This window comes from Nansenia antarctica, assembly GCF_963989245.1.
Source record: "Nansenia antarctica genome assembly, chromosome: 8".
Taxonomy (NCBI): Eukaryota; Metazoa; Chordata; class Actinopteri; order Argentiniformes; family Microstomatidae; genus Nansenia; species Nansenia antarctica.
In genome coordinates this window covers 13,437,525-13,448,867 of record NC_137678.1, presented here as the reverse complement: position 1 = coordinate 13,448,867, position 11,343 = coordinate 13,437,525, and the positions used below count along the sequence as shown (strand labels likewise).

Below are 11,343 nucleotides of genomic sequence, written 5' to 3'. Positions count from 1 at the left end.
GAGTCGTATTTAAAGAAAGGAAGAGAGAAAGAGAGAGAGACAGAGAGAGTGTTTTCTCGGCATACAAGAACAGGCCAATGGCTACAGGACAGCTGTACAGGGTGTGTGTGTGCAGGGCCGTTTGGGAGATATGCGAGGCCCTGTGCAAAGTCAGATTTGCGAGGCCTTTTATAATGATGTAGGCTACTATTATAACCGCGCGACACGCACGTACCGATATATTGCAAGAAATGCGCTCACATGCTGTGCTGATAGACAATAGAATATCTACTTATTTAGATAGTTTACAACCATGTTTGTTTCATTTCAAACCTTTTATACTCGTAAAGGATTAGGATTTAGGATAAAGCAGTCTTCATACCCAACATTAAATACTCACAAGCCATTATTGACATGAATAGAGATGTTACTCACCATGTAGGCCTATCCTTTATGTTGAAAAGCTTACAGCAAAATCAAAAAGACATTATTATTACTATTTTTTCCCCATTTGGTAGTTTTCGGAGAAATAAAGTTTCACTAAAGTTTCTGTTCTCATTATTTTTAGGATAACTAAATCCAGGTTTCATCTTTGGGGGACCTCTTCTAATGATCACTTCTGTAACTGTAGAGTCCATATGTACCGGCCAATTTACCAGGATCATCATACATGACATATCTGACACCGTAGGCTCGTCTTGCGTTCCATCACTCTCAGCCCTGCTGCTGCTGCTCTGAGTAGCTCCATCTTCCGCCTCCGTATCCTCTACTTCGCCACTCCTGACCATCATCACCTGGGGCTGGGCAGCCCCACTGCTGCCGGTGTAGCTGTTGTCCTCCTCCACCTCTGAGACATCATATTTGCCTCTCAGGGGGGGCTGTGCCGTGCTACTACTAGCATTGCTAGTGCTAGCAGTAACGTTAGCTTCTTCGGTGCTAACGGGAGCCTCACTTGTTTTTAGAAATGTTTCGAACGAACCTCTAAGCGAGGCCCTGAAGCCTTCCTTTCTTTTTTTTTCTTCTTTTTTTTCAGCACCCGATTAACATTTTCTTCCTCTGTCTAGTTCCCTCTGCATTTTGTCCGTTGCACTAAGCAGTCACTATGCACAACAAGTGTCAACGCGCGCCCAAAATTCACGTTTCATGTAAGGTGTCATAGGGGGAAATTACTTTTTTCTGTTGCTAAGAATCTCCCTGTCCTACAGGTATGCTAGATTTTAGATATATGATTGACAATGATTATCACATGTGTGAACATTTAGAAATGTATTAAAGGCAAAAATAATAATATGGTCGATTGCCTGGCGCTTTGGAGGGCCTCGCCAGCCAGGGTACCAACCAGGGTACCCTGCCTCACGCGAGGCCCTCCAAAGCGCGAGGCCCTGTGCCACCGCCCCAGCTAGCCCCCCCTTAAAGTGGCCCTGTGTGTGTGCGCGTGATTCGTGTGTCATTCGTGCGTCATTCGTGCGTCATTCGTGCGTCATTCGTGCGTCATTCGTGCGTCATTCGTGCGTCATTCGTGCGTCATTCGTACGTCATTCGTACGTGTTTTGTTTCATGAGTGTTTCGTGAGTGTTTCGTGAGGATGGTGAGTGAAAGTGCAGGGCAAAAAAATAAAAAATAAACGAGAGAATGCCTGATGATGATGATGATGATGATGATGATGATGATGATGATGATGATGATGATGATGGAGAGCAAACAGCCTATGAGTTGTATTTTAAGAAAGGAAGAGAGAAAGAGAGAGAGACAGAGAGGGTGTTTTCTAGGCATACAAGAACAGGCCAATGGCTACAGGACAGCTGTACAGGGTGTGTGTGTGTGCGCGTGATTCGTGTGTCATTCGTGCGTCATTCGTACGTGTTTCCTTTCATGAGTGTTTCCTGAGTGTTTCGTGAGTGTTTCGTGAGTGTTTCATGAGTGATTTGTGCGTGCGTGTCCCTGTGATAACATGTCTCTGTACCCCCGCCCCCCCCAGGCCCCAGAGGTGATCCGGCTGCAGGATAAGAACCCGTACAGCTTCCAGTCAGACGTGTACGCCTTCGGCGTTGTGCTGTACGAGCTGATGTCAGGCTGGCTGCCCTACTCCAACATCAACAACCGAGACCAGGTGAGACCCGCGTAGACTGTGTGTGTGTGTGTGTGTGTGTGTGTGTGTGTGTGTGTGTGTAGTAAGTGTGAGTGTGATGTCAGGCGTCCTGCCCTACTCCAACATCAACAACCGCGACCGGGTGAGACCTGCATCTCCTCGCTCACACACGGCTGACGGCTGGAGACTGTGTGTGTGTGTGTGTGTGCGTGTGTGTAGTAAGTGTGAGTGTGTAGTGAGAGAGTGGCGCGTGGGGGGTGTGTATGAGAGAGTGTGAGTGTCTGTGTGTGTGTGTGTAGTAAGTGTGAGTGTGTAGTGAGAGAGTGGCGCGTGGGGGGTGTGTATGAGAGAGTGTGGGTGTCTGTCTGTGTGTGTGTGTGTGTAGTAAGTGTGAGTGTGTAGTGAGAGAGTGGTGCGTGGGGGGGGTGTATGAGAGAGTGTGTGTGTGGGTGTGTGTGTGTGTGCCCGTGTGTGTGTGCGCGTGTGTACGTGAGCGTGTGTGTACAGTCGAGGCCAAAATGATTAGCCCCCCTTGTGAAATCAGACAAAACCCATGATTTCTCCATGGAAATGACCATTAACAACAAGTGTTTATAGTGTATTTGTTTCCAAAATAATAAAGACAAAATGTCCACTAAGTTTGATTAGGATATTTTATTGATGCACTGAGTTGAAACAAGAAACGGCAAAAATGACACGTCCAAAATGATTAGCCCCCTGGCCATTAAGTCAATAGTGTACCCTTTCTGAGCCACAACTGACAAAAACCTTTTAGAGTAGTTCTTTACTAGGTTGGCACAGGTCTCTCGAGGGATTTTGGATCATTCTTCCATTGCAAATGGTTCCAGCTGGTCCAAACTGCGTCGGTTTCCGAGCATGGACATTCACTTTGAGCACCCGCCACAGATTCTCAATAGGATTGAGATCTGGGCTCTGTGCGGGCCACTCCAGGACCTTGGTTTTGGTGTCCTTTAGGAACTGTTGGACCAATGTATTGATGTATGCTTTGGGTCATTGTCTTGTTGGAAGACCCAGTGACGACCTAAGCCTAGACTAAGAGCAGATTTCTTCATATTATCCCTCAAAATGTCAACATAGTTTTCTTTTTTCATGATGCCATGCACCTGAACAAGGCTCCCTGTGCCTGAGGCTGCAAAACAGCCCCCACAGCATGATGCTCCCACCACCATGTTTAACTGTGGGAACTGTGTTCTTAGAGTTGAAGGCCTCTCCCTTTCTTCGCCAGACATAAGCAACATCCATGTGCCCAAACAGTTCCAGTTTAGTCTCATCAGACCAAAGCACAGATTTCCAAAACTCATCTTTACCTTTCAAATGTTCACGGGCAAACATCAGTCTGGCTCTGATGTGCCGCTTGAGTAAAGGGGTTCTTCTGGGATGATGGCCCTGAAGCCCACCACGATGAAGAGCCCTCACAACTGTATTCCTTGAAACATCAACTCCACAAGAGGCCAGGTCAGCAACAATCATCTTGGCAGATGTCCTTGGTGTCTTGCTGACATCTCTGACTATTTTCCTCTCCAGAGTTCTTGAAATCTTGAGCTTTCGACCACGCCCCAGGTTTGTTTCTTACAGAATTTGTCTCCTTGTACTTAGCAATGATGCAACGTACAGCGGTTCTAGACACTGAGACGCTTGGAAATGGCAGTGTAGCCTTCCGCCTTATCATGAGCCTCCACTATATTCTTTCTGAGCTGAAGACTGATTTCCTTTGTCTTTGGCATGGTGAGTAAGAGTAGTAGTATAGTCCCTCTCAATAATGTGTTCAAGTGCCCTGTTTCTTGGAGTCCTTTTATGCTAATTGAATGCTCAGGTGTTGTTAGGAAGCCAATTGACTGTACAGGTGTGGTTTGAAATCTGATTGGTTGCTTAGGTGTGTTTTTAAAGCAAATATTCACATGGGGGCTAATATTTTTGACCACCCCATTTTTCACTATATTTGATATAAAGCAAGCCTAAAAACGTATTTTATATTCCAAAATGTACCAAAAGCTAATAAATAGCACTGGTGAATGTTTGATTATATAAAGTTTTATCAATGATGCAAACATTGGGAAGAATTTTAGGAACATTTTCCATAATTCCTGGGGGGCTAATAATTTTGGCCTCAACTGTATGTACGTGTGAGTGTGTGTGTACGTATGTGTGTGTGTGTGTGTGTGTGTGTGTGTGTGTGTGTGAGAGCGAGACCGACCGACTCACTGCACTGTGCCAGTCCCACCTCCCAGGCGAATCCATTTTTACATCGACGTGACCTTTTAAATCATGTCATTTCACCACAGACGTCGCCCCCCCAAGGCTCAGTGTAGACGCAGCCACCTCAGGGTGACTCACAGTGGCGGGGGGGGCGCTATGGGGGGGAGGCACACAGGAGAGCCAGGCACCGCTGGCAGCCTCCCAGTAATTAGATAAATCACACACTCGCTTTGTTTACTTCCCTCCCATCACCCCCGGGGGGCGCCAGACGGCGTTACCAACGACACGTCGTCCTGCGTTGAGTCTCTCTCTCTCTCTCTCCCTCCCTCTCGCTCGCTCTCTCTCCCACTCTTTCTGTCTCTCTCTCTCCCTCTCTCTCGCTCTCTCTCCCACTCTTTCTGTCTCTCTCTCTCCCTCTGTGTCTCTCTCTCCCTCTCTCTATTTCCCTCTCTCTCTCTCCCTCTCTCTGTGTGTGTCTCTCTCTCTCTCCCTCTGTCTCTCTCTCTCTCTCCCCCTGTGTGTCTCTCTCTCTGTGTGTGTGTGTGCGCGTGTGTACGTGAGCGTGTGTGTACAGTTGAGGCCAAAATTATTAGCCCCCCTTGTGAAATCAGACAAAACCCATGATTTCTCCATGGAAATGACCATTAACAACAAGTGTTTATAGTGAATTTGTTTCCAAAATAATAAAGACAAAATGTCCACTAAGTTTGATTAGGATAAAAAAAAAAAAATGTACCAAAAGCTAATAAATAGCACTGGTGAATGTTTGATTATATAAAGTTTTATCAATGATGCAAACATTGGGAAGAATTTTAGGAACATTTTCCATAATTCCTGGGGGGCTAATAATTTTGGCCTCAACTGTATGTACGTGTGAGTGTGTGTGTACGTGTGTGTGTGTGTGTGTGTGTGTGTGTGTGTGTGTGTGTGTGTGTGTGTGTGTGTGTGTGTGTGTGTGAGAGCGAGACCGACCGACTCACTGCACTGTGCCAGTCCCACCTCCCAGGCGAATCCATTTTTACATCGACGTGACCTTTTAAATCATGTCATTTCACCACAGGCGTCGCCCCCCCAAGGCTCAGTGTAGACGCAGCCACCTCAGGGTGACTCACAGTGGCGGGGGGGGCGCTACGGGGGGGAGGCACACAGGAGAGCCAGGCACCGCTGGCAGCCTCCCAGTAATTAGATAAATCACACACTCGCTTTGTTTACTTCCCTCCCATCACCCCCGGGGGGCGCCAGACGGCGTTACCAACGACACGTCGTCCTGCGTCGAGTCTCTCTCTCTCTCTCTCCCTCCCTCTCGCTCGCTCTCTCTCCCACTCTTTCTGTCTCTCTCTCTCCCTCTGTGTCTCTCTCTCCCTCTCTCTATTTCCCTCTCTCTCTCTCTCCCTCTCTCTGTGTGTGTCTCTCTCTCTCTCCCTCTGTCTCTCTCTCTCCCCCTGTGTGTCTCTCTCTCTCTCTCTCTGTCTCTCTCTCCCTCTCTCTCTCTCCTTCTGTGTCTCTCTCTCTCTCTCCCTCTCCCTCTGTGTCTCCATCTCTCTCCCTCTCTCTCTTTCCCTCTCTCTCTCTCTCTCTCTCCCTCTCTCTCTCCGTCTCCCTCTCCCTCTCCCTCCCTCTGTGTCTCTCTCTCTTCTCTCATTAAGCTGCTGTTTGACTCCTAACAACGTACCTTTCATTAGCGCTGCTCCTCCCAGAGGTGAGGGAGTGAAGAGATGAAGGAGGAGGAGGATATTGTAGTCGTTGAGTCAGGTGGTGGTCGGGCCGGGGTTAGGACTGGAGGGGAGGAGGGGGCTGGGAGGGGAGGGAGGGAGGGACCCTCCGAAGCTTTGCTGCTACCCTGACGGTGGATGCTAAGTGGGATACTTGGGACGACCCCCCCCTCACCCCTATAACTCGACCCCTTACCAACTCTCCCTCCCTCCCTCTCCAGATCATCTTCATGGTGGGTCGAGGCTACCTGGCCCCGGACCTGAGCAAGGTGCGCAGCAACTGTCCCAAAGCCATGAAGAGGCTGATGGCCGACTGCCTGAAGAAGAAGAGAGAGGAGAGACCCCTGTTCCCTCAGGTAACCCTAACCTTAAACACACCTGTTCCCTCAGGTAACCCTAACCTTAAACACACCTGTTCCCTCAGGTAACCCTAACCTTAAACACACCTGTTCCCTCAGGTAACCCTAACCCTAAACACACCTGTTCCCTCAGGTAACCCTAACCCTAAACACACAGTTCACAACCCCTGTTCCCTCAGGCAGGGCTTGACATTAAGGCTTGTCCGGGACAAGTACATTTTATGTTCGGGCAAGTCCGACGGACAAGTCAAAAAAAGAGTAAAATAAATAAATCAATACGTATTAATATCCGCAAAAAAAAGTAATTTCCGATCAGAAAAGTAATAGATGTATTAATGAGCTACGTCAATGTAGCTGCCTTGTCAATGTATGCTGCCTTCAATGTAAGCTGCCTTGTCAATGTATGCTGCCTTGTCAATGTAGCTGCCTTGTCAATGTAGCTGCCTTGTCAATGTAGCTGCCTTGTCAATGTAGTTGCCTTGTCAATGTAGCTGCCTTGTCAATGTAGTTGCCTTGTCAATGTAGCTGCCTTGTCAATGTAGTTGCCTTGTCAATGTAGCTGCCTTGTCAATGTAGTTGCCTTGTCAATGTAGTTGCCTTGTCAATGTAGCTGCCTTGTCAATGTATGCTGCCTTGTCAATGTAGCTGCCTTGTCAATGTAGCTGCCTTGTCAATGTAGCTGCCTTGTCAATGTAGCTGCCTTGTCAATGTATGCTGCCTTGTCAATGTATGCTGCCTTGTCAATGTATGCTGCCTTGTCAATGTATGCTGCCTTGTCAATGTAAGCTGCCTTGTCAATGTAGCTTCCTTGTCAATGTATGCTGCCATGTCAATGTATGCTGCCTTGTCAATGTAGCTGCCTTGTCAATGTATGCTGCCTTGTCAATGTAGCTGCCTTGCCAATGTAGCTGCCTTGTCAATGTAGCTGCCTTGTCAATGTATGCTGCCTTGTCAATGTAGCTGCCTTGTCAATGTAGCTGCCTTGTCAATGTAGCTGCCTTGTCAATGTAGCTGCCTTGTCAATGTATGCTGCCTTGTCAATGTATGCTGCCTTGTCAATGTATCCTGCCTTGTCAATGTAAGCTGCCTTGTCAATGTAGCTTCCTTGTCAATGTATGCTGCCATGTCAATGTATGCTGCCTTGTCAATGTAGCTGCCTTGTCAATGTAAGCTGCCTTGTCAATGTAGCTGCCTTGTCAATGTATGCTGCCTTGTCAATGTAGCTGCCTTGTCAATGTATGCTGCCTTGTCAATGTATGCTGCCTTGTCAATGTATGCTGCCTTGTCAATGTAGCTGCCTTGTCAATGTAGCTGCCTTGTCAATGTAGCTCCCTTGTCAATGTAGCTGCCTTGTCAATGTATGCTGCCTTGTCAATGTAGCTCCCTTGTCAATGTATGCTGCCTTGTCAATGTAGCTGCCTTGTCAATGTATGCTGCCTTGTCAATGTAAGCTGCCTTGTCAATGTAGCTGCCTTGTCAATGTATGCTGCCTTTTCAATGTAGCTGCCTTGTCAATGTATGCTGCCTTGTCAATGTAGCTGCCTTGTCAATGTATGCTGCCTTGTCAATGTATGCTGCCTTGTCAATGTATGCTGCCTTGTCAATGTATGCTGCCTTGTCAATGTATGCTGCCTTGTCAATGTATGCTGCCTTGTCAATGTATGCTGCCTTGTCAATGTAGCTGCCTTGTCAATGTATGCTGCCTTGTCAATGTAGCTCCCTTGTCAATGTAGCTGCCTTGTCAATGTATGCTGCCTTGCCAATGTAGCTGCCTTGTCAATGTATGCTGCCTTGTCAATGTATGCTGCCTTGTCAATGTATGCTGCCTTGTCAATGTAGCTCCCTTGTCAATGTATGCTGCCTTGTCAATGTAGCTCCCTTGTCAATGTAGCTGCCTTGTCAATGTATGCTGCCTTGCCAATGTCTGCTGCCTTGTCAAACAATCTATGTCTGCTGAGTAGGGGAGTGCGGGGTGTGTTGTCATACCTAGAGAATCTGGCAAATCATGCCTTTGAATCAAAACGTTAATGCTGGCAGGACCCCTTTACTTAACTTTGAAATCACACGTGCTCTGCCGTGCACGTAGATCCACAGTAATTGTTGGAATTGGAATGTAATGTATTACTGACTTGTAGTGTGGTTAGTAGACACACACACACACACACACACACGCTTCGTCATATTTGGACAAGTAACTTGAGCTCTTGGACAAGTAAAAGATAAGTTCACTTGTCCGAAGGACAAGTACCTGATAAAGCTTAATGTCAAGCCCTGCCAGAGGAAAGAATCGGGATCATTCTGATCCAGATGAAAGGTTTTGAACAACTGGGCCCAGCAGATCCCGATTAAACGTTTTAGAAAATACTAACTCAAAAAGTATTTGAAAAACATACGTTTGAGCGTTTGCTCAGGTCTGCCTGGAGGGGCCAGAGGGGGCGGGGTTTATACCTTTTGGGGGACTGTTTGAGTCTGTTTCCAACGGGCCAGGCAAACTCAATATCAAAGATATCAGAACCGTTCCTGAATCCCAGATCTGTCTCAGCTGGCAGGCTTCTGGGTATCAGAGCAGAGTGGATTCACCGCTCCCACCAGTCACCAGGTGGCGTCAGAGGATCAGGAATGGAAAGTCTAGTAGACGATGTTTAACGTTTGATAGAAATCTGCGCAATAGGTTGATAAGAGGACTTGTGGATTGACACGGGTGTCTGTAACGGGGGCGGGGGGGGCGTACAATAGCCTCTATGCTACGTAGCTAGCTGTGGTCGAGCCCACCTGAGTTTTTTTGGTCACAGTTTGGTTCCCCCAGCTCTGGTTGGGTCCCAGGGATCCCAGCCACTCAGACTGGTCCAGTTACCATTGGACTTTGACGGACAGCCAGAAGCTGAGAGTCTGGGACGACTTGTGCTGTGTGAAAACTTCACTTGAGGCGGATGAATGGCAGTGGGTGACCTTATTGACTGTGTGTGTGTGTGTGTGTGTGTCTGTTTGTCTCTGTGTGTGTCTCTCTGTGTCTGTGTGTGTCTGTCTGTCTCTGTGTGTGTCTCTCTGTGTCTCTCTGTGTCTGTGTGTGTCTGTCTGTCTCTGTGTGTCTCTTTGTGTATGTGTCTCTGCGTCTCTCTCTGTGTGTGTCTCTCTCTCTGTCTCTCTGTGTGTCTCTGTGTGTCCCTCTGTGTCTCTCTCTGTGTCTCTCTGTGTGTGTCCCTCTGTGTCTCTCTCTGTGTCTCTCTGTGTGTGTCCCTCTGTGTCTCTCTGTGTGTGTGTGTGTCTCCTCCCTGCGCTGACAGATCCTGGCGTCCATCGAGCTGCTGGCTCGCTCCCTCCCCAAGATCCACCGCAGCGCCTCGGAGCCCTCCCTGAACCGCGCCGGCTTCCAGACGGAGGACTTCAGCCTCTACGCCTGCGCCTCCCCCAAGACCCCCATCCAGGGAGGGGGCTACGGTGAGACACCTCACACACACACACACACACACACACACACACACTCACGCAGGCACAGAGACACACCGCCCACGCACACACAGGCACACACACACCACCCACGGGGCTACGGTGAGACCACACACACACACACACACACACACACACACACACAAATGCGCACACACAGAGACACACACAGGCACGCACCGCACAGGGACACACACAGGCACGCACCGCACAGGCACACACAAACGCACAGGCACGCACGCACGCACACACCACGCACGTGCCCACCCACACACACACACACGCACACCGCCCACGCACGCACACAAACACACACACACCCACACACACACACACACACACACACACACATACACACGCACAGGCACACACACGCACAGGTGCACAGGTGCACACACACACACACACACACACACACACACACACACACACACAGACAGCAGGCCCATAACAGCATGAAAGACATGGAGAAAAAGTAGCAATGAATAACTACAGTGTTGCAAACTCTGAGAGATAAATGTACTGCAGTGTCGATGTGGGGAGTCGCATACTGATCGCCTCTCTCTCTCTCTCTCTCTCTCTCTCTCTGTCTCTCTCTCTCTCTGTCTCTCTCTCTTTCTTTCTTTCCTCACAGGGGAGTTTACGGCATTTAAATAAGTGCTGCAGATTCCAGAACAGTCCATCCCCCTCGTCACTTAAAAACAAAAACAAAAACAAACAAAAAAAAGTCTTGTGTTCCTACGGTGGATTCATTCATTGCTGAAAAAAAACACACAAAAAAAATCAAAAATAGTCTCAAAGAATGTTGCTGTTTTCTTCTTCTTCTTCTCTTTCAACCTGAAGAACCGCAGCACCATCGGAGTCTTACACGCTAACCTCTCTGGTGGGGGGAGAGACCGCCACATAGACGACAAGAAAACCACACAAATTGAATAAATAGATTTAGAAGAAGACAAAGAAGAAGACAAAAAAACTTGAATGACAACAAAGGGTTAAACCAAATCAAAGACACACACACACACACACACACACACACACACACACACACACACACACACAAATACAGTCCAAAAGACCAAACCGATTTTCAGTACACCGAGGAGGAAGTGGAGGAATCCATATAGAGAGGAGCGCAAGCCAGCATGTCCTGCTGAGAAGATGGGAGGATGGACGGACGGACGGACGGACGGACGGACGGAGGGAAGGAAGGAAGGAAAGGTGAAGGGCGCATGGGAGGTCGGTCGAGGTCAGAGGTCGGACGAGGTCAAAGGTCAAAGGTTACGGTGGTGCACGCCTCGTCATTCCCTCCCCTGGGCAGAGGGGGCGGGGTTAAAGGCCGGTGTGGCGGGGGGGGGGGGGGGGCTGTGACCCGGGGCTGTGGAAGGAGCGGCCCTCCCTCCCTCCCTCACTGCTCATTGGTTGCATAAGATGACGTGGGCCAGGTCTAAGCCAATCTCTGAGATGAGCCGGGGGGGCCGGGGGGGTCAACCCTGATGGAAGATGACTTGAAAGATCTTTTTTTATTTTTCCATTTCTTTTT

At 48.5% G+C, this 11,343-nt stretch overlaps 1 protein-coding gene across 1 annotated transcript in view; it reads left to right on the top strand.

Annotated features, from left to right (window-relative positions):
• The window catches only part of braf (B-Raf proto-oncogene, serine/threonine kinase), a gene marked incomplete at its 5' end in the record, with an annotated part of 33,485 nt that extends 23,010 nt beyond the window's left edge, over positions 1 to 10,475 (top strand). The window contains 4 exons of the mRNA XM_080538594.1: positions 1,958 to 2,089; positions 6,219 to 6,353; positions 9,641 to 9,794; positions 10,438 to 10,475. Of these exons, the coding sequence (XP_080394720.1) occupies positions 1,958 to 2,089; positions 6,219 to 6,353; positions 9,641 to 9,794; positions 10,438 to 10,460 (444 nt within the window). The 3' untranslated portion in view covers positions 10,461 to 10,475. The remainder of the gene's footprint in view (positions 1 to 1,957; positions 2,090 to 6,218; positions 6,354 to 9,640; positions 9,795 to 10,437) is intronic.
• Positions 10,476 to 11,343: the final 868 nt, after the last annotated feature.